The 24,819-nt window shown below is 35.4% G+C and overlaps 1 protein-coding gene and 1 pseudogene across 1 annotated transcript; both read left to right on the top strand.

The window, feature by feature from the left end:
- LOC126695791 (receptor-like protein EIX2) overlaps nucleotides 1–24,819 on the top strand; it is a 101,466-nt pseudogene that overhangs the window by 29,193 nt on the left and 47,454 nt on the right.
- Nucleotides 12,730–13,470, top strand: LOC126694419 (receptor-like protein EIX1). Its single transcript, XM_050390675.1, has one exon. The coding sequence runs from the start codon at nucleotides 12,753–12,755 to the stop codon at nucleotides 13,431–13,433; it is 681 nt and encodes a 226-aa protein (XP_050246632.1). The 5' UTR covers nucleotides 12,730–12,752; the 3' UTR covers nucleotides 13,434–13,470.

The raw sequence follows: 24,819 nt of genomic DNA, 5'->3' as shown, positions 1-24,819 counted from the left end.
AGCTGCCCGTAGGTGGAACTGAAGTTACTCTTTTGGCATATGGTTAAATCCTCTTGGGCTGTTAGATTTTTGACCAATTATAATCAGTGATAGGTTAATCATAATGATTGATGTGTAGGTGTAGAGAAAAGTTCTAAACACCCAAAGATGGATAAAGAAGGCAAGATCAGCATCACGCAATTTGCTTCCTTTTATTTTGCTGCTTCTATTTGATTTGTAAAAAAGAGTTGGGATTGTCAAATGAGCTTCATCATCATATTTTAGTTTTTGATTTACTCTCATACCATATTATTAGACATCTATGCATATATTACATGATATAAATAAACAAAAACTATAAAGTCAGTACTATGATTTTTAAATATAATGTAAAAAAAATAAATAAATGAATCATTTCCAAGTGATTCTGAATTGCAAAAGATCATAATGATTTGTCTCTGTAATATACCTTAAGAATGTTTATTTTTTTGGCAACATGTAAAACCCAAAAATCTGGGGCCTTGTATGTCCATGAAGAAGGCTATCAATTTTATTTCCAAGACATCATATATGCTTGCTTCTACGATAGATATGTCTGATTATAAACTCATTGAGAAGAATGTTGTTTTATAATTGCCATCATTTGAGACTTTTTTTAATAACTAAATTGATATCAATGTGTTCCTACTTTCTATTGAATCTTCTTGAGTTAAGATTTTTATTAATTACAGTAAATTAGGTGTTACAAAACAAAGGAGCTGAACTGTCAAAGAAGAAGCTGGAACTGTGGGCCACAATGATTGGGTCAATTTGGAATGCAAGAAACAAAGCATACTTTGAGAAAGATCAGACACAACCTAAAGTCATTTTGGATGTAGCTCTAGCATTGTTGGTGACATATCAGATGCTCTCATCCACTCAAGCAAAAATGATTATGGTGCAGAAGGGTCTTCATTGTTTTGTTGGTTCAAAGGGAAGCCTTGTATGTTTTTTCTTCATAATTTGTATGGCTAATGAACTAGCCTGGGCTGTGTGCCCAGGTCTTTACCTTTGTACATGGTTTTTTACCTCTAAAAAAAAGTCATTCTATCTGGTATCTCAAAAAAAAAAAAAAAAAAAAAGGGTGTTACAAAACAAATTGGTTGAAATTCATAAATCAGCTTAATTACTATAACAGATATATGGTTGATAATTAAATAGACATGGACGCCATTCATTTCTTTATTCATACCAATGTGCTTATTGACTTAAGCAATTAATGGAATTAAACGAAATTTAGGACTCTCTTTTAACTTTGAGAATTATAGGCTTTAGGATGGTTTAATTATTTTTTAGTGTTATTCTCTATTTGGATACAACAAAAGTGCTAAAATAGAAAAGAAGATGTTTGATCACTGTGAAAATGCTGCAACTTTATTTCAATAATTGCATTGGGAAGAAATTAGTAAAACAATACATTCAAAATTTTCCTGTGCATTTCACGGGTTAGCGACTAGTTACTTGTATTATAATGGATTTTCACTCCATTAACATATATGAGTATGATGTTTCTTTTAAAAGTCAACAACAGTCCAATTTGTAGTTTTATTATTCCTATAGATTTAATGGTGTAAAATCACATTTTAGTTCATACTAGCAATTGATATGTTAAAAGTAATATACAATACCTTGCAATGATGTCCACTTTCTCTTTGAAATCTCTTAGATATTACTACATAAACTTATAAAGTCTTAATGAAAGAGAACAAGTTTGTACATATCTGGGAAAACTAAACAGGCTCTTTGTAACAAATTCGAAGGCTATTTGGGTAGATTCCTTGCAAATAGTAACTCAGAAGGAAGCTTAGACTGTAATAGAGTGAGTCTCCAAAGTCTACTTCGTCCCTTGGGAAAAATTTGGCTTTCGATGTTTGTTGGGAAATAGGTGATGACCCATAGGGTGAGCTAGTATGCTATAGTTTTACTTGAAATTAATTTTCAGAAAACCTTCTATGTAATTCCATGCCTTATGACTACATCTTTAAGATCACAGTCAAGGAAGGCAAAGAGTCCAATTAGAGAGAAATATTTACAATATTTGGAATTGAAGGGGATTGAAGAGACTAGAATTGTATGAGTAGAAGTTCATCGTGGACATAAATCTTATGGGGACTTCTAATGTAACCAAAGCCACTTTTCCCACTGTGAAGAATCAAGGGGACTGCATGGCTCTCATGTACGCCGACGCCAATCAGGTATGACAATTCATAATCTACAAAAATTCTAAAAAATGAATTAATAAAATGTGCATGTTATTGGTTGTTAATTTAGACTTATGTGTCTCTACGTAGGTGGGTATATGTTGTTACATGGAATATGTTTGGGATTTGGATAGGCAAGTGTATGTTGATAAAATTAGGTTTTGGCAAAGAGGAATATGGATTTAAGAAAAATGGGGTTTTATTGAATTGGGATATGCTGAATTGGGGTATGGATCTGCTTGCTAGAAATTCAATGTGGTGCTTTAGCACCCTAGAAGTTGAATGGGGATTTTGAATGGGAATTAGATAAATCTAAAAAATGTGATGAGAATGAGTCTGATTATAAGACAACAGAAGACTCTTGAGGCAACAATTTAAATCGATGCAAAGCTTTCTACTGCTATTTTTTGGCATAATAAAATTATTGTAACCTAAAACAAGAACTTGAATCTGAACTAGAGAGGTTAAAGTTAAACGTGAAGACATCTAGCTTGGAGGGAATATCCTAACATGTTTAGGTAATTATGTGCCTGAATCCTGTTGAAGTTGACCACATAGATTTTGTTTTAAACAGGTTGTTTATGATCATCTCATAGTCTAATATGTTTTTTCTCCAACACATGGTAGTGTGACTTCTTTTCACACTAGAGTACCATGTAAAATTGAAAATGTCTTGAAATCTTGCTACTTACATTGGCCTTTTGTGCAATATTTCTCCACGTCGGTTTCTTTGGTTTTTAGTTTTTACAGTTCTATCAATATGATAAAACTATTCTAGGTTCTAACATTTTATCTAAAGATAATTCATGCATTTAGATGTTAGCATTTCTGTCATCACCATTATCAGCACCATCACCAAAATATTGTTTCATGCTCCTTCTGTCTTGCTTGGATGTAAGAATTCAGTTCCTATCTGGTGTAAGTTCATGTTCCATGTTGGATTCTCCCTCATCCTAGAGGAAATGGCTGTAAGCTTACTTCACACGTGAAAGTGATACTTAAATATGGATTAAGTGGAGTGAAATCTATAAGGATGTGGTTGACAAGAAAAATTTTGAACTGAGTTGAGTTGTGTGTGATTGCAGTTTGATAATAGGCAATGCATTATTGCACTTTATGAAGCACGGACATTGTGTCAATTAACATCTTAGACAATCTCAAAAATTACTTTGAGTAAAGCAACTCAGGATTATTTTATCAACCATTTGTAGCTATCTTTTTGGTGGAAGGTGCATAAAGATTCGGAGTCTAAATTTGTTTCTAGTAGTAATTATTGATCAACTTGTTGACACATTTTAATAAAGGCCTCTCATCTCGATGTTTCATTGATCTAAACTACAAACTCATGCTCACTGCTGTGACCCATTCGTTTGTGGGGATGTTGGTGATCAAGTGTCAAGACAGTTGCGGAGTTAATTCCCATTCTGTTGCAGGCCTTTGAGTTAGTTACCAATATGTTGCGATGTTTAATTGAGCAGTTACAATAGTTCTTAATGCATTTCTACACATGCTCAGTGGCAAAAACTGTACCTCCTCTGCATAAATATCAGTGTACGTAACTATGTGATGTGAATGTATGAATGAAAGGTGGTTCGACTCATTGCCATTTGTTTATTCTAAGTTCTTTATTTTTTTGGTATTTCTGCATTGTCTGTATCAGAAGTCAATAGCCTTTAATTAATAACAAACAGCTAGGGAATCCCCCAAGAGAGGTCCTGCTTCTTCTTTTTTTCTTTTTTCTTTTTTGAGAATCCAATCAAAAATTTTATTGAATCAAACTAAGTCATGTCTTGTAATACAAGAGTGTCTACCTTGATAGAAAATTCTTCAAGCCACACTTGTTGCTCATCAGCTAAGAAGCATAGACACTTCATTTGGGGTGCTGTTCTTGTGTCATACTCATATTAGACATTTGATACGTCTAAGATATTTCTGCATGCATGTTCCAACAGTGTCATTAAAAATAAAATAAAAATGCAGGACACAAGAACAACAGAAATTGAATACCCTTTTACAAAAAAAGAGAGTATTCATGCTCTAAATAGTAATAGTGCATTGGAAAATTAATAATTTTATTTATTTATTTGTATTCTAATTTCTAAACATCCTTTAATAGTAATGGATTTGCTTTATTATCGATTATTACTCTTAATTTGATATATATTTAACATTACATGAAAAATAAATTCTTAGTTATATATAGAAAATATAAATATAAATATATTTAGTAGGCTTTGCTGTCTTCAATAATATTGCCAAAATGAGCTGTACAATGCTCTGCACTTCGAAGCTGGTTGATGATTACCTGAGCATCTCCCTCGAACATGAATGCCAACCTCAGCTGCAAGAATAACTGCTCGATGACACGCCAATGCTTCCACTTCTCCACTTTTTGTTGTTGTGAAAGAGCGCCAATAGCCCTGCCCTCTGACTCTGAGTCTCTGATAATCACACACCTATTCTGGCAGCTGAAATACCTGAAAAGATAGCACCATCACACACCTTCCCTCTGCCTTTCAGAGAATGGCCATAATTTGAATTAAAAGATTTCATAGTCTCCAACTTCTTGTTTAAGAGAACATTCATTCGTTTTATTGGTTTTTAGGATTTGTGGTCTTTGAAGCACTTGAGGTTAATCAGAACTATTCTTTTTCAAATGATTCTCTTTTGCACTTATTATGAATTGGTTATGTAATGCTTTTTCGGTTCTGTATCTTCTGTCCATTTTGCCTTTAACATGGTAGCAACTCTAGATATTTGGTTTGATACTTTGCTAAGGAATCCTTCCACAAATTGTGTGAACTATTATGGTTATTAAGCTGAAAGTGTGGTATGGGGCATCACGGTCATGCGACATGCGGCATGTGCTTATAATCTGGCTGTTTCAGCAAAACCACATGGCATTTAAGTAATTTTCATTTGAAATCGTTTCTTTTTGTATAGTTGATCTGCATGCTATAGTTGAAATTTTTTTTGATTCTCGTTTGCCTTCCCATCTAAGTTCTTGCACCTCTTGTTCACCCATATTTACCTACCTCATTCTTGTCTGCATTTACGTGCTGCTTCCATAAGAAAAAGAAACTAACCAAAAATCTTGAGCTTGGAAATTGTTTTAACTTTTGGGTTCCATAATATATAGATAATCTATGAAAAATTTTGATGCATAATTTCTGGAAATTTTTTTTTTTTGGGTGGAAAATGGAGGACTTCAATTTTGCCAGTGAGACTACCGGCATCCAGCATATTTGTGTGTGACAGCATGACCATAAAGTAGACTTTTAACTATAGTCTTACGGGTACTATAACTTTTACTACATTAAGATAACAAAGTTTACCTTAAGGTTAGTGGTGTTATACTTTAAGGTCCTGTGCTCATGTTCCAAACTTCCCTCATACCTGTGGCATCCAACACATGTCCGAGGAGAAAAGTCATCTCGGGAACAAGGATTCGAGGTCAGTAAGACTGTCATATCACCCTGGACCTTTTTCTAAGTTACATCACAACTAGGAGTTGGACATTGGATAAGGGGTAAGCAAAGGGAGGCAACAAATATCTTCAAAAGCTGCTACCTCCACATTAAATGCCTCCCAACTAACTCTCTGGCTGCATTAATGTGGAAGTGATATCTCAATAGTGACCAAGAAACCTTACAGCTACTATTTGATGATTCTGAGAGGTATTGGATGGGACAAGAAGGAGCTCCTAGAATCCAACCTACACATGTATGGTAGGAATAACACTAAGATTGTAATATATAGTGGATTCTGGTAACTTTATTCATCAACGAGATATTATAAGATAAGTTTCTCAAGCTGTGCCGAGGACTGATTTTCTCACTTTACTTATGCTTACAATCTTAATTCAACAACTTTTATGGTCCATCTTTTAGAGTAGAACTAGTTCTTTCACCCACGCTCTATAAATTCATTGTTTGGGCTTGTTGGGCTTAAACCCAATTCCGTACTGGGTCTAATCCAAACACTGTCCTTACACTAATGTTCTATCCTTTGAAGTAGTATCACCTTAAAAATAAAATACAATCACTATAATAAATATAGTCTCTTTTTTTTTTCTTTTTTTTCTTTTTTGTGAAAAAAATACACAGCCACTTAAAAGTTAAAATCAAAGTGGGACATATTCTATTTTAATGATCCTTGAATTTTTTTTAAATTTTTTTGATAAAGTAATGAATGATGATGACAAATCAAAGCTCCGTGTAAAATAAGTTGCACTGCACTTTTCTCAAGTTTGAAAATTGATATATGTATCCAAAAATGAACCTATAATGTCCCACAAAATTGTCGCATCTACAAGACTCACTGAGTCAATGCTTTACGCCAAATCCCTAATGTGTGGTACAAATTTAAAGCACAAAAAAACCGATTAAGCTCAAGTCATCAAACAGAAAATCCTGCCAACTCTAACAGCCTACACCAAACAACACGTGGTAAAGTCCGTAACTAATAAATAGTATAAAAGATGCCCAATTTAGTTTATAGCAAAATATTTTACTTGACAAGTAGCCTAACAGTAGCTTAGAACTAAGCAACAAAAGCACACTGAGATGTTTAATTGCTTCAATCTTTAATATATACTTTGTTGTGGATCAAATTACAGTAATAATTAATCAATGACTGGCTGCAAAAAAATAAAAATAATCATTGACAAACATTTTTAGATTTATTTTCATATGAATTTATTTTTCTTTTCCAATGTTCTCTACAATTTATAATGAATATTTGAAATTCAAGATATCAATTTCTTTTACAACTAGAAGTTTCATCATATATATTTTTGGCATGAATTTCAAACAAAACAATGTTTTCAATTGTGAATAAGACCACTAAAATAGCTAATAAACAGAATAACTAGGACACCACTTCATTTTGCCTAACATCAAAAAATTATGCAATCCCTGCAAAATTTTTTATTTTTTATTTATTTTTTGGAGATAGATAAACTTCATTTCTGAGGAAATGTTGAAATTAGAATAGTGCCTTAATTGAATTTATGACAGGAGGCCATTACTACCTAACATCAAAAAATTGGCTCATATCCATGACACGTTCATAAAATGCATTCTTGATAATCTCAATTTTGGTCCTAAAATAATCACAATTTTGGTTAATAATCATTTTTAACTCTTCACTAGTAAATCATATGACTTTTTGAACTAGGCAGACTCATACTAGACTTTTCAATGGCTAGATAAAGAAATTTCACAATATCAAACAAATACATTGCACTACAAGAAATCTGGGTTTAGGCGACGTTTGTAAAACGTCACTAAAAACCCAAAAAACGTTGCTATAGACACAAATGGTCTACAATGACGCTTTTTTTTTGTGACATTTGAAAATGTCGCAATAGAGTGGTCGCGATAGGTCTATTGCGACGTTTCAAAAAACGTCATTATATGTTACTCTTTAGTGGCGTTCAGAAACTTTTAGTGACGTTTTATAAAACATCACTAAATAATATAACATTTTCGTACATTATGTAGGAAAATACATTTAGCGATGTTTATAAACTGCCGCAAATAATCACACCAATAGTGACGTTTCAAAAACGTCGCAAAAGCATTTGTCTTTTTGCTTTGTAGTGATGTTTTTAAAACGTCACAAAACCCACTCATTATTTTTCTTTTAAAATATTAAAAATGCTATATAAACCTACTGAAAATTCAACAATAACTAACATATGCTTGCAATAAGCTTGTAATAGATCAAATAGACTTATCATCATTATTCCACAATATCAAGTGTCCAATGTTAATGAGTCATGGTGCATGAAAATTTAGTAACAATATATATATATATAGATATATATATATATACACACATATAAAGAGCATTTAGATGAGATTATTTACACATTAGTGGGTAGTGAGCTTTAAAAAAAAATTAATTTCAAGCTAGCTAAACCACAAAACTAATAACAAAAAAATTCAAAATCTACACACTACAGAAAAATTGTAGGAAAAAAAAAAAAAAAAAAAAAAAAAAAAAAAAAAAAAAAAAAAAAAAAAAAACAAGATTTACAAACTTGTACATAAACTTACAATGATTTTAGCCTTTGATGCTTAGGTCTTTTTGCTCAAAAATCCAAATTTGAATAAGAGTTTTCTATACCAAACTCCAACCAAAACAAGCAAACAACAAAAATTAGCACAAAAGTTCCATGACCTATTAAAGAAAAACTAAATCAAAGCAAATTCATAAGCCAAAATACAAAGACTCCATGACCCATTAAAGAAAAACCAAATCAAAGCAAACCCATAAGCCAAAACACAAAGACTTACACTTTAAAGAAACTTGAACACCAAAAAAGAGGGAAAAAAGAATGGTGGTGGCAGTAGGTGGTGGCTAGAGAGGGAAGAGCTCGTACATCAATGGGTCAGCGGTGGCAAGGGCGGTAGCGGCAGTGGCTGGCAGTGGCTAAGTGTGAAGAAGTGATAAGGGTGGGGGAGGGGGGAGAATATGGAAGTGGGAAGGGAAGTTTGTTTGAGAAAAAAAAAATAAGAAAGAAAAAGGAATGAAAAAATGTGTAAGGAAAGGAGACCAAAAAAAAAAGGACAAAACGGTGGGAACTTTCCAACTCAGGGAAATTTTGAATGGGAAACATATAGCGACGTTTTCAAAATGTCGCTATATGTTTCCCAAAACAAAAAGAAAAAACTATGGGAACTTTCCCACTCAGCGAAATTTTGAATGGGAAAAGGACAGAAATTTTGGGGAAACATATAGTGACGTTTTTAAAATGTCGCTATATGTTTCCCCCAAATTTTTTGGACAATATGCTGGGTGTTTTATAAAAACTATAGTGACATTTTTAGAAAACGTCGCTATAAACAAAAAAAACACCACTAAAACTGTACTTTTTGCGGCGTTTTAAGAAACACTGTTATTGTTTTGGATTACAACGACGTTTTTAGAAAAACGTCGCGAAAGGATCACTCTTTAGCGGTGTTTTTTAAAAACGTCACAATATACTACTTATAGTGGTGAATTTAAAACATCGCTAAAAAAAACGCCGCCTAAATCCAGATTTCTTGTAGTGTTGATATCATGTTGAATTTTGTTGACTAGTTTTAATTAGGAAAGATTTTGTGCCAGAGCATCACATATTTTCAATTAACTTGGATGATAATTTCCACTATATATTATTAGATGGAGAAAAAACTAGAGTATATTCAATGTTTGTGTGCATGGGAAGAAATTTGTTCATAGTTAGACTTTTCTGAGACAGTTGTATCGAGCATGAGGGAAGACTTCCAAGATACAAACACTAACAATACTTTTTTTTTTTTTTTTAACTTTTAATACATTCTACCCATGACACTAGTTTGTTACCTATTTTGTATCAATATATATATATATATTGGTATAATTTATTCTATCTATATGCAATATTGAAGAAATTTCCAATGCTACTTATTTTAAAGTTCCATTTGGATGTAATAATAGCCTAATCAACTAAATTCAATCGGTTGATTAGGACAATACTTCATTTTTTTGAGTAACCTCACTAAAATTAGTAACAAACCAACAAATCAACTAATTAAGTTTTTATTAAAAAAAAAATTAATTAATTAAGTTGTAACGTATAACTTATGTGTCTAGCTTATTTTGATTAGTAGTTGATGAATAATAATAGGAATCTATTGTGTTAATTCATTGGGCAGTTTAATGTGGGGCACTTTGAGATCCATTCCCTGCCTACAAACTACAAAGTATCTCATGATATTAGCTTAAAAATGAATATTGGCTTGATTGTTTGTTTCATCCCATGTTTGAAATATCAGAGGTAGTCATGAAGGGACTCACCTATGATTTTTGCATTTTTAGAGAAAACAATAAAAATAAAAGATAAAAGTTTTTCTTATATATTAAAAAAAAAAAAAAGTTTTAAAATGGAAATAGCTATCACAAATTATGTAATCAAGTAAACATAGTGGGATTTATCAAAAATGACAAATCAAAATCCCGTTTAAACAAGTAAACATAGTGGGATTTATCAGAAATGACAAATCAAAATCCCCCCTAAAATATGTTACACATTTTGTGTCAAGTTTAGAAAATTGATAAAAATCCAAATGAACCTGAATAGGGGCCCAAAATATGGAGGGTCCTCATCTACAAGACTTACGGTCAATACTTGTCACCAAAATGTGTGGTTACATCAACAAACAAACCCACATGGCCACATCGTCTATATAGTAGCAAATTCCAATATCTCCTATTGCATCAATGTAATTTTGAATGTGCATAGGAAGAAATTTTGTCCCAGTATAGGTCTTTTATGAAAAAGTGTTTTCCAACACAAGGAAGACTTCTAGGATACAGAGGTCATCATGAAGGGACTCACCTATGATTTTTACATTTTTAGAGAAAACAATAAAGATAAAAGATAAAAGGTTTTTTATATATTAAAAAAAAAAGATAAAAAAGATAAAAGTTTTAAAATGGAAATAGCTATCACAAATTATGTAATCAAGTAAACATAGTGGGATTTATCAAAAATGACGAATCAAAATCCCGTTTAAACAAGTAAACATAGTGGGATTTATCAGAAATGACAAATCAAAATCCCGCCTAAAATATGTTACACATTTTGTGTCAAGTTTAGAAAATTGATAAAAATCCAAATGAACTTGAATAGGGGCCCAAAATATGGAGGGTCCTCATCTACAAGACTTACGGTCAATACTTGTCGCCAAAATGTGTGGTTACATCAACAAACAAACCCACATGGCCACATCGTCTATATAGTGGCAAATTCCAATATCTCCTATTGCATCAATGTAATTTTGAATGTGCACGGGAAGAAATTTTGTCCCAGTATAGGTCTTTTATGAAAAAGTGTTTTCCAACACAAGGAAGACTTCTAGGATACAGAGGTCGTCATGAAGGGACTCACCTATGATTTTTGCATTTTTAGAGAAAACAATAAAGATAAAAGATAAAAAAAAATTTATATATTAAAAAAAAAAGATAAAAAAGATAAAAGTTTTAAAATGGAAATAGCTATCACAAATTATGTAATCAAATAAACATAGTGGGATTTATCAGAAATGACAAATCAAAATCCCGCCTAAAATATGTTACACATTTTGTGTCAAGTTTAGAAAATTGATAAAAATCCAAATGAACCTAAATAAGGGTCCAAAATATGGAGGGTCCTCATCTACAAGACTTAAGGTCAATACTTGTCGCCAAAATGTGTGGTTACATCAACAAACAAACCCACATGGCCACATCGTCTATATAGTAGCAAATTCCAATATCTCCTATTGCATCAATGTAATGTTGAATGTGCATGGGAAGAAATTTTGTCCCAATATAGGTCTTTAATGAAAAAGTTTTTTCCAGCTCAAGGAAGACTTCTAGGATACAGACACTAGCTAGAAAATCAAGGTTTCTTTTTCTTTTAGTTTTTGACACTTCAAATTTATAAACTATAGATTTTCTTGATGGTAAAATTAACACTCGGCCCCACTGCATGCTCCTGTATTTCAAAATTCCGTCTGATCAAAGGCAGATTTTTTTTTTTTCTTTTTCTTTTAACGTTTTTTGCTTTTGTCTCAATTTCTTTTTTAATAATCTAACTTTTTTTTTCAAATAAACTAGTTTTAATTTTCTTTTTCACACATGTAACGTTAAAATTACTAAAAACTATATTTCTTTTAATAAACACTATAAGAACAAGTATGCTTGACTCATGCACAATAAATATTGATACCTTTAAAAAGGCATCAACATCTAGGACAGAATCCATCCAATGTAACAATTTTTTTTTTGAAACTCCACCCAAAAAAAAAAAAAAAAATTTGCCTCTAGGAGCTCTAGAATTACTTAAATCCTGTCTAATTTTACTAAGGAAAAAGTTGATAGATATTCTAAGAACATTGGTTTAGAAAATATTTTAAGATAAGTTGAAATTTTCACAGGAAAGAAAATTGATGTCTAGATAAATCAAGCTAAGGCCAACCAAATGGACTATATTCTTAATTTCTTATTTCGATTTTTTCCATGTACAAGACTTACCGTCAATGCTTGGCATTTAAGAGTTGAACACTTTATCTAAAGCCCATGCTCTATAAGCTTGAGAAAAAATCTATTTAAATCAACACATAACAAGAAATTATAAAGGAATTAAAGAAATAAGGAGTCGTAAAAAATAATGAAAATTTAATTTATGCTTAAATTCTTATAAGGAATGAACACAATATAAACTTATATTTGTGAAGTGACCACCACATTAAGGGTGAACATAATATTATGCTATGAATTATTAATAAACTAAAACTCAGTCTTGGATATAATAATATGCTTTAAAATTTTAAGCCCTTTCAAAAAAAAAAAAAAAATTAAGCATTAAAAATTAAAAACCCCAAAAGCTGAAAGAAACTCCTATGACCTATCAGCAGCACAATACTCGGATGGCTACTATAAATAAGCGTGTGATTAGCAGCATTTACACATAAATAAAATCACCATCAAATATTTCTTTAAAACCGTGATCATCATATCATGTACGCTTCTCTGAGATTAATAGCCCTTACTAGAACCATTTTCCTTTGGTTGCTCACTGCTGACTCTGAGGTTGGTTGCATCGAAAGCGAGCGACATGCCCTTCTCAACTTCAAGCAACATCTTATCGATCCTTCTGAGCGGCTTGCCTCTTGGTCTTGGGCTGCTACTGACGTGGATTGCTGTCATTGGATCGGTGTTGTCTGCCACAACCGCACCGGTCATGTCCTCCAACTCCATCTCAGAACCTTTTTTCCTACTACTACTGAAGATGCCCAATGGGAAGCTCAATATGAAGCTTATGAGAGGTCAGTGTTTAGCGGTAAGATAAATCCTTCTCTGCTTGATTTGAAGCATTTGATTTACTTGGACCTCAGCTTCAATGATTTCTATTATACTCCAATTCCCAAATTCCTCGGCTCAATAGGGAGTTTAAGATATCTTAATCTCTCCTATGCGGGATTTGGGGGATTGATTCCTCATCAACTTGGGAATCTCTCTAATTTGCACTATCTCAATCTTGGAGGTTCTTCTTATTATAATAATTTATATGTCATGAACCTTCAATGGCTCTCTGCTCTTCCTTTACTACAACACCTTGATTTGAGTTCTGCAAACCTTAGCAAAGCCTCTGATTGGCTACAAGAGATAAGCAAACTCCCTTCCTTTTTAGAGTTGTGATTGTCATATTGCGACCTTTCTGGCTTCTTCCCACCGATGCACAGTATTAACTTTTCATCTCTCACCACCCTTGATCTTTCATCCAACAGTTTTGAAAACACTTCGATTCTGTTTTGGGTCTTTGGTCTGCATAATCTGCTTTCTCTTGATCTATCTTACAATCAGTTTCAAGGTCCAATCCCTATTCATCTCCAGAACTTGACTTCACTTAGGCACCTTGATCTATCTGGCAACACTTTCAACTCTTCAATTCCTGATTGGCTGTACACTTTTAGTCATCTTGAGTTCCTCAATCTCATCAACAGTAATTTGCAAGGTACAATCTCTAGTTCCATTGGAAACCTTACATCTGCCATTTGCATAGACTTGTCATTCAATGAACTTGAAGGAAAGGTACCAAGATCTTTGGGTAATATCTGCAACTTAAAGGAAATTACATTGCAAGGCAACAAATGGAGTCAAGAGATATCTAAAATCTTTCAAAGTCTATCAGGATGTGTTTCAAATGGACTAGAGATCTTAGAATTGTTTAATGCTCAACTGTCTGGGTAGTTGACTGATGAACTTGGGCAATTTAAAAATCTGGTCTACCTTTCTTTGGGGTATAATTCAATTTCAGGTCCAATTCCATGGTCTATAGGAAATCTTTCCTCTTTGAGATCCTTGTACCTTGAGAGGAATCAAATTAATGGAACTCTTCCTCCAAGTTTTGGACAGCTCTCCAAATTAGAGTATTTAAATATCGAATCAAATATATTGGAGGGTGTAGTATTTGAAGTTCATTTTGCCAAATTGATGAGATTGACAACACTCCTTGCATCTCGAAACCAACTGACTTTAGAAGTAAGAAACAATTGGATTCCTCCTTTTCAATTCAGTTTTTTAATTTTGAGATCATGGAATTTAGGGCCAAGATTTCCTTCGTTGCTTCTTTCACAAAAGCATCTTAAATATTTGGACATATCTAACACAAGGGTTTCAAATGCAATTCCTCCTTTGTTTTGGAACCTATCTTCTCAATTTGTGTATCTAAATCTCTCTCACAATCAGATCTATGGAGAGATTCCAAATATCCCGATGATTTTGTCCACTTCATCAATGATTGATATGAGTTCAAATCACTTCAACGGTTTGTTGCCTTGTATATCCTCTAATGTGAGCTTCTTAGATCTCTCTGACAATTTATTGACTGGATCTATTTCACACTTTTTATGTTACAAGATGAATGAGTCCAAAAAAATGGCATATCTCAATCTTGGTAAAAACTTTTTATCAGGGGAAATAATTGGTTGTTGGATGAAGTGGCAAAATTTGTTTGCCTTAAATTTGGGAAACAACAATTTGTCAGGTTCTATTCCAACATCCGTTGGATCTTTGATTTATCTTCAGTCTTTGCATTTATACAACAACAAATTCTCTGGAAAATTACCATCCTCATTGAAAAATTGTAAAAACTTGTTTACTCTTGATATTGGCAAAAATGAGTTTGTTGGGAGCATACCTTCATGGATAGGTAGATGTTCAAGCTTGGTGATTCTCAGCCTTCACTCAAATAATTTCTATGGTCACATCCCGGAAAAACTTTGCTCTCTAACTTCACTCCAAATCTTGGACCTCTCAAATAATAAGCTATTTGGAAGCATACCTAGATGTGTTAACAATTTTAGTGCCATGGCCACAAATAACAATTCAAATGGTCCCCTTTTTTTATTTGAACAGCCAATTCGCTATGCTCTTTCTATGCTTTTAGATAGTGCATTGCTTGTGATTAAGGGGAAAGTTCTTGAGTATTCCACTACTCTTCAACTAGTAAAAAGTATAGACTTATCAAAGAACAATTTATCGGGCAAGATCCCTAAAGAAGTGACTAGTCTTCAAGGATTACAATCATTAAATTTGTCATTTAATATCTTGATTGGAAGGATTCCTGACAATATAGGTGTTATGGGATCACTGGAATCTATCGATTTCTCTGTAAATCTACTTTCAGGTCAAATTCCTCAAAGTATGTCAAGTTTGACATTTCTGAGTCATTTGAACTTGTCAAACAACAATTTAAGTACTCAACTACAAAGCCTCAATGCCTCTTGTTTTATTGGAAACAAACTTTGTGGAGCTCCACTAATTGAGAATTGTTCTATAAGTGATGTAAAACCCAACGTTGAAATCCAAAGGAGCAAGGATTTTGGTGGACCTGAAGTGGATTGGTTTTATGTTAGTATGGCACTTGGATTTGTAGTTGGGTTTTGTGTTGTATTGGGTCTTTTACTATTAAACAAGCAATGGAGAATTGTGTACTTTGAGTTCCTAGATTACCTAGGGTACAAGCTCTGGGGTGTTGTGGCACAAATTTGGTAGCATTGTAAGTAAAATGTTGTATGATACTTAATATTTAGTGCAAATATCTTGTAATCATATTAATCAATATTTTGATGATTTTTATATGCAATTCGAGTTGGTTAATACTTGTATTATTAGCTATATTCATTCCATTGACATACATGAATATGACGTTTCTTCTTCTAAATGTTAAACGCAATCCAAGTTGTAGTTTTCTTATCCCTATATATTACAATGTAACATCACTTTTCAATTAATACAAGAAGTTGATCAATTAAAAGCAATATACTATACCTTAAAATGATGCCCATTTTCTCAATCTCTTATTGTTCACTTTGTAAAGTCTCAACAAAAAAAGCTCATGCATATCTCAGCAAACTCTAAATGGGCTCTTGTAACAAACTCAAAGCCTATTTGGTTGGATTTCTTGCAATAGAAATCTAAGAATGAAGCTTAGGCTAAAGAAGAGTGTGTCTCCAAAGTCTTCTTGATTTGGAACTAGTTGACGATGCTCACGTTGTGCAGGCATTCTATAGTTTTGCTTCAAAATAAATAACAATAATTTTTCTACGTAGTTTTGGATTTTGTGGCTGCATCTTTAGATCACATTCAAGGAACACGAAGGATCCGATTAAAGAGCAATATTATATTAGAAGAAATTTGGGGAGACAGGGATTGGATGACAGGAGGTTCAAGGTGGACATGAATCTTATGGGGACTTCTATATGACCAAAGCTTTTTCCCGCCAGGCTTTGGTCAAGATTGTATGATGAACCAAAATGTACCTCAATTCTAAAATGTGAATTAATAAAATGTGCATGTTATTGGCTGTTGATTGGAATTGTGTGTCTACGTGGGTGGGTATACAAGACTAAACTGTTGATTCAATGAGTGTGCTTGGGTTTTGCGGTTTTACAGAGGTATTTCAACCGGAGATTTGTTTTTGATGATGTCCAAGTCTCTCTTATATTCCCTTTGGACCTCGACACTCATAATTGAAAGGTATGGAAACTGAACTGTTGGCCTCCATAATTATACTGCATTTATTTTGATCTTAGCAACATATTTGTGACACACTGCACTGCAAGTAACAGGCTTGATTAGGAGCCTGTATTTAATTTGGAGAAATCATCTTTTATGAATCGTAACTCTTTAGTGTGAGTTTCTTTTACATGTAGAGGAGAGCTTCCAACAAATTAGATTTAGTGACTACCAGAGTTTATAATTTGCGATATTTTGAAATCAAAATTCACAACTGAAAGTTCAAAAACGTATACAAAACACCTTTGAACGTTTAGACCCCCAAAATACAACTTAACCAATACAAGCAATATGTCAAACAACTAGTGTGCGGAAACTTAACACATGCTATAATACGAAATTGGTTAAAAACTATCTAAGCCATAACAGAATAAAACCACAGCAGATAATATAAAGGCAAAGATAGAGAGGAAGGAAGATGCAAACACAAAGACAACACGCGATGTGTTATCGAAGAGGAAACCGAAGTCCTCGGCGAAAAACCTCTCCGCCACCCTCCAAGCAGTAATCAATCCACTAGAAAATACAGTTGGGATACAAGGACAGCAATAGACCCTCCAAGCCTAATCTACCCAGTGCACCTAAGCCCTCCAAGCTTCTTGCTCCAACGAGGTTACGCCGAACCTTTTTCTTTTCTAGCTTCCCGGATTCCGCTACTAGACCGTAGCATCAACCAATGAAGATTAGCTCCTTCCTAACTGCTTCCTAGAAATCCAAACAACTGTCTCACAGTGATGATGATGGTGAGAACCAGGTTTGGTATAATGCCTCTCAAGGATTTGACAATGGAGAGGAAGAGAGTAAGGGAATTTGAAGAGACTCTAAGGTAGAGATTGTGGGTGAAACAATCTGGTTTTTCTTTAGGGTTTCTCTCTCAAAATTCTCTCTGGAAGCTCTCTTTCAATCGTGGGTAAAAGGGGTATTTATACTGGAGTGGGAGAGGAATGTGAAACGTCAGGTTTTACAAAACAGGGGTGGCTCGCGACTTGACCTCGTGGCTTGACCAAGTCGCGAGATCCAGTCGCGAGTTAACCGTATGGCCAGTTGTCTTGTTTTGTCCTGTAGTGCTCTAGCTAGCATGACTGTTCATCTTCCAGCATGCTTTGCACGTGTGCTGCTTCTGGCGGCTTGCAGCCGCGAGTCACCCGCGAGTCCCAGCCGCGAGTCTCTGTTTTCTTGCACACTCTTGAGCAATCTTCACTCTATCTCACTCACTACCCTTACAACAAACCCACCTAAATACAGGGTTACTAAATGCTGAATTACAAGCAAATTTGGCACGGAATAAAGCCAATTAGACGGTTGAATAAATTCAACCTTAAAATCTCCCCCTTTGGCTATTCCGTGACAAAACCCTAAAACAGACTCTAGAATTAACATGTGAGTTGGGAACAGTTGAACAAAACTCACTCACACCTAACTCTAGAAGCTGTGAAGCACTTGAATCATATGAACATAATACTCCTGAAACACAACAATACACCATGATCATTGTAAGCAGAAAATTATAAATGCATATGAAACAGGCAATATGTGATCAAGCAAAGATGGAGTTAAGAAACAAACCATGGCTTGATCAACCAAGTGAACACCACAAGGTAGTGATCACAGTGCTCATTCACACTTGGAATGATCACAAGGACATACAAGTTAACAAGCACAAGGCAAGACACTTGTATGCTCAACACTCAACCAATGCATAACACACAAGGCATATGCATCTAGGAACAATCCTACAAGGGCACAAGCGTGACAGTACATAAACCAAAATGCAGAACATTTAGATTAAAGTACTGATTTCAACATAGCATAAAGGCTGCATTAAGCAAGGTACATACCATAAAGCCTACAAACTATGCATAAAACATTAACCCTAAAAGCTTACAAAAGCACATGGGTACAAACACAAAAGCATTCTGAATAACATCATCAAAATATATTAAAGTTTAAACCAAGAGTATAAGTTATGAGTTAGGAACAGCTATACACAAAATACCCAAAAACATAAGCATATATAAACAAAGTTTCTGAATTTGATAACTTTGACAACTCCCCCTCAACACATTACTCCCCCTTAGGATTTGCTTTTCTGCTTTACATCATCAATGACATAATTTCTCCCCCTTTTTGACCGGAATGGCCAAAGGGTCACTGGTCATGCTGAGTTGTGAAGCTGTCAAGTTTTGCAGACAAGACATCAATCTGGTCTTGCATGGCTCTCATCCTGTCAGAGTGCTCAGTTTGGGCTGCCCTGATCCCATCAAGTCTTTCCAGAATGATTTGGAAAGCATCTGGAGGTGTATCTGCAGAAGTTGAAGCTCTGGGTCTTTTGCCACTCCTCCTAGGTGTTGAGGTTGATGCATGCCCTGCTGCCTCTGCTTCAGTCTCCATTGGGACACCCTCTCCTTCATCACCTTCATCTTCTTCTCCCGGAAGCCTAACACTTATCCTTTTGCAGGTAAGCTTGTTAATTGCAGAGGGTGTGGACATGGGACTGATGTCTTGAGGGATTGGAATACCCTTCCTTCTAAAAATCCTCATTAGCAAACTGGGAAAGATCAATTTAGGCCTAGAGGTTGTTCTAGTCTCATCCACAATGGTGTCATATATGTGGGAACTTATGTCTATGAAATTCTTTTTGAAAGTTCAAAAACATGTACAAAAACACTTTTGAACGTTTAGACCCCCCAAAAACCAACTTAACCAACACAAGTAATATGTCAAACAACTAGTGTGCGGAAACTTAACATATGCTAAAATATGAAATTGGTTAAACAACTATCTAAGCCATAACAAAAATAAAACCACAGCAGATAAAATAAAGGCAAAGATAGAGAGGAAGGAAGATACAAACACAAAGATAACACCCGATGTGTTATCGAAGAGGAAACCGAAGTCCTCGGCGAAAAATCTCTCCGCCGCCCTCCAAGCGGTAATCAATCCACTAGAAAATACAGTTGGGATACAAGGACAGCAATAGACCCTCCAAGCCTAATCTACCCAGTGCACCTAAGCCCTCCAAGCTTCTTGCTCCAACGAGGTTGCGCCGAACCTTTTTCTTTTCTAGCTTCTCGGATTCCGCTACTAGACCGTAGCATCAACCAATGAAGATTGGCTCCTTCCTAACTGCTTCCCAGAACTCCAAACGACTGTCTCACAGAGATGATAATGGTGAGAACCAGGTTTGGTATAATGCCTCTCAAGGTTTTGACAATGGAGAGGAAGAGAGTGAGGGAATTTGAAGAGACTCTAAGGTATAGATTGTGTGTGAAACAATCTTGTTTTTCTTTAGGGTTTCTCTCTCAAAATTCTCTCTGGAAGCTCTCTTTCAATCGTGGGTTAAAGGGGTATTTATACTGGAGTGGAGAGGAATGTGAAACGTCAGGTTTTTTTCCAAAACAGGGGTGGCTCGCGGCTTGACCTCGCGGCTTGACCTCGCGGCTTGACCAAGTCGCGAGATCCAGTCGCGAGTTAACCGTATGGCCAGTTGTCCTGTTTTGTCCTGTAGTGCTCCAGCTAGCATGACTGTTCATCTTCCAGCATGCTTGGCACGTGTGCAGCTTCTGGCGGCTTGCAGCCGCGAGTCCACCCGCGAGTCCCAGCCGCGACACTCTGTTTTCTTGCACACTCTTGAACAAACTTCACTCTATCTCACTCACTACCCTTACAACAAACCCACCTAAATACAGGGTTACTAAATGCTGAATTACAAGCAAATTTGGCACGGAATAAAGCCAATAAGATGGTTGAATAAATTCAACCTTACAATCTCCCCCTTTGGCTATTCCGTGACAAAACCCTAAAACAGACTCTAGACTTAACATGTGAGTTGGGAACAGTTGAACAAAACTCACTCACACCTAACTCTAGAAGCTGTGAAGCACTTGAATCATATGAACATAATACTCCTGAAACACAACAATACACCATGATCATTGTAAGCAGAAAATTATAAATGCATATGAAACAGGCAGAATGTGATCAAGCAAAGATGGAGTTAATAAACAAACCATGGCTTGATCAGCCAAGTGAACACCACAAGGTAGTGATCACAGTGCTCATTCACACTTGGAATGAACACAAGGACATACAAGTTAACAAGCACAAGGCAAGACACTTGTATACTCAACACTCAACCAATGCATAGCACACAAGGCATATGCATCTAGGAACAATCCTACAAGGGCACAAGAGTGACAGTACATAAACCAAAATGCAGAACATTTAGATTAAAGTACTGATTTCAACAAAGCATAAAGGCTGCACTTAAGCAAGGTACATACCATAAAGCCTACAAACTATGCATAAACCATAAACCCTAAAAGCTTACAAAAGCATATGGGTACAAACACACAGAATATCCTGAATAACAGTTTTACAAAACACAATATATCAACTTAAAGAGAAAAATGAAACTGAAAAAAATAAAAACACTCCCCCTTAGATAAAGACGCTCCCCCTTAGGGTAATATCCTCCCCCTCTGATTATGCCTATCACTCCCCCTTTTTGTCATGGAATAGGCTAGTCATCCTCTTCTAGCTTTCTCTGAATTTGATCCAATTGAGTTTGAAGAGAAGTAAACTTCATATCCCATCGGTTGCTTTGATGGTGTAGAGAAGCAGTGAGTCCAGACATCTTTGTATTCAACTCGTGGACAGAGGAGACAATGCGATCAAGTTTCTCATCGAGGGAGAGATTGCTGAACTGAGAGTCACTGTGAGATGCAGAAGTTTCTGGTTTGGCTCTCTTCCGACTATGTCCAACACTTGCATTGTATGTACGCATGTTGATTGGACTCGGTTTGGGGAGAGGAGACTCATCAGCCGTTGGATAAATTCCCTTGAGCTTCAAGATCCGTGAAATGAGACTGCAGAAAGGAATGCATATCCGAGACTCACTTCGAAGAACCGTTTTGCGCAGAACATGAAAGATATGAGCACAAATGTCAATTTCTTCATCAGAGATTAGATCATGAAGAAACAAAGCACGTCCAAGGTTCATATACCCAGTACTTGATAAAGGGTACAAATTGTGAAACATCACAATTGTAAGCACTCTCAGTTTCGGAGAAAGGGAGGAAACACTGATGGATTTGCCATTGGGTGAGAACTCCAAGTCTGGACCAAGACTTTGTTTGAGAAGCTCCTCATCAGGACATAGATCATCATAGACCGGTGAATGTCGAAAAATGGGTCTGTTGATGTGAAGAATTTCCGCTAGGTATGTAGGAGAGACAGAAAAGCTCCTTTGCCGAACCCAACACTTAAGTTCATCTCCTTCCACAATTGCGTTAGCATAAAATTCTTTAACCAACTCTTCATACACGATATCCGGATCAGAGAGAAGGTAATTCCAATCCTTGTGTGCAAACCATTGCGGAATGTCAGTGTTATGAAGTGAGGGCAGATCCACAGCTCTCTCTAGTAATGGTGTGGCATGAAGAAAAAAATTCTCATATGACTGATAGGCTGCATATGATCTGAACTTATTGGGATCGAATCGCTGTGATGAAGAGCGAGTCACTTTCGGAAGAGGTGTGTCTTCATCAACATCAATTACGGGTTCCTTCCCTTTGGAAGAACCTCCTTTCACAGCAGCCTTTTTGAATGGAGACATTACCAGACTGCATTATAAACAAAGGAAATGACAGAACACAATCCAACAGACTATATCAGCAGTGGGTTAGTGAAAATTTAGGGACAATGAAGAAACCCTAACAGCTAGATGAGAATGGTCAGAAAATAGCAATGAGGGACACCAAAGGCCCAAATTTGAACTACACAGTATAGAGAGATCAAATACAACCACATAATCAGCTGAAAAGGGACCAAAATCAATTATCACATCAACAAGATACCACACAGGATCAAAGTGAAACATGATAGCAACTGCAGATCAGACAAAAATTAGCTAACCCTAGCTAAGCACAGGATGAAGAACACAACCAGCAAAATCAACTAGCTCAAAACTAGAAGCACAAGCTACCATAAGCACAGAAAGGACAACGAGAAACAGTTGAGCTAAAAACCCATCACAAAACCACACTCAAAAGTGAATAATCCAGAGGGAAAAACATGACAGCAAGAAAAATAGAGTGCAAGACAGAAAACCATACCTGTTAGTCGACGATTTTTAGCTGAGAAGAAGCAAACAATGGAGATCGACAAAGGAGGCACGGTGTGAATGGGAAAGTGCAGAAGAAAAAAACAATGAACAGTCACAAAAAGATCGAGGGAAAACAAAAAAATTTTAAAAACTGCCCCTGTATGTCCAAAACACGCGATTTTCGCGACTGAAACAAGTCGCCACACAGTCGCCAGATCAAGCCGCCAAATTACTCAAACAAAAATTTTGAAAAATTTTTCTAAGTGTTTTTCGCGACTGGAAGGTCTACCCGCGAGTGAGTCGCGAGCTGAGCCGCGAAAATCTCTGAGTGATCCTCGCGACTGGACCTTCCACTCGCGAACAAGTCGCCAAAAATGACCAGCGAAGATGCGACTGAGGCTCGCGACTTGACATACCCGCGACTGAGCCGCCAAAACAGGGCAAAACTGTATTTTTGAAAATTTCAGATTTTTCAAACAAAATACTTTCCAAAAACACCTAAAACACTCAAAAATCTTTTTGTGCTTGAATTAACAAAGATTGAGCATGTAAAAACACATTTTATCAAGTACAATCACACAAATGAATATGGCATTTATTGAACATAAACTTGTGTGTTGTGTGTGGATATCAACAATGAGATAGTCCTTTGTCTAATGTGAAGCTTCAATGATCAATTCAATCAAGGCATACACAATTAGCACTAGATCATGTGACCCATCTCAATTATAGAAATATGTATATATGACCTCCCACACAATTTGATAATCATAACTTGGAGTTTTTCATTTGACTCCACTTTCAATCATAACATTTGATCGTTTGATCTTTTGAAGCAATCATCTCTCATTGTAAGAGGGATATATAACATTTCTCTTTGAAGAACAGGCCTTTGGCCTTTTTGAATGAACATTCACTTTTAATACAAGGTCGCTTACCCTTTTTCCTAGTCAAATACTAGAATGTGCGACAGGCTTTTGCAGCTCAATATCTCTTTTCATTTGGAGATTTACATTTGGTGAGCTCTTCAAAACAAAAATAAAAAGTGGGAAGATATATAGACACAAGTCTATGCATGTCTCAAGATCAACATAGCCATTCACTAATCATTCATGACAAGTTTGAAGATCTATTTACAACAATCACATAGGTTTCAAGATTTTTCCCACAGTGATATGAGTGCATAAAAACAAGCGATGCTCGAAAATGCACAAAGCCATTAGCACAAAGGTACAAGGCAAAACAAGTTTTGAGACAAAACTCAACAAAGTCAATCAAGCTTTTTGATTTTCTAATTTTTATGTGATTTTTGGATTTTTGACACAAGAAGCAAAAATGATTGAACAAACATAAAAAGAAACAACAATATTCACAAATGGACAAACAAACAAGAAACATGTTGCATAAAAAGACTAATCAAAAAGGTGTGTGCCCCAACACAGACAGATTTAGCATATTATAAATATGTGAAGCACACAACACACAAGAGAGTCAAGGAATTGTACCAACACCAATGGTCTTACGGAGTGATGCAAACCGTGGACCATCGAGAGCCTTGGTGAAGATATCCGCCTTTTGATTGTCGGTGTGTATGAACTCAAGACACACAACTCTTTCCTCTACCAAATCCCGAATGAAATGGTAACGTATCTCTATGTGTTTGGATTTTGAATGCTGAACAGGATTCTTGGAAAGATTGATGGCACTGGTGTTGTCACAGAAGACACACATCGTTTCTTGAGGAATTCCATAGTCATGAAGTAATTTCTTCATCCAAAGAAGCTGAGTGCAGCAACTTCCAGCAGCGATGTATTCTGCTTCTGCAGTAGATAGAGACACTGAATTCTGCTTCTTGCTCATCCACGAAACAAGATTGTTACCAAGATAAAAACAGCCGCC

The sequence above is a fragment of the Quercus robur genome, chromosome 8, assembly GCF_932294415.1.
Source record: "Quercus robur chromosome 8, dhQueRobu3.1, whole genome shotgun sequence".
Taxonomy (NCBI): domain Eukaryota; kingdom Viridiplantae; phylum Streptophyta; class Magnoliopsida; order Fagales; family Fagaceae; genus Quercus; species Quercus robur.
Note: the sequence above shows the minus strand (reverse complement) of the source record. Positions and strands in the feature narration are given on the sequence as shown.

What these genes read in the sequence shown, in the direction of transcription:
- LOC126694419 (XM_050390675.1), top strand. Translation starts at nt 12,753, where the DNA reads ATGTACGCTTCTCTGAGATTAATAGCCCTTACTAGAACCATTTTCCTT.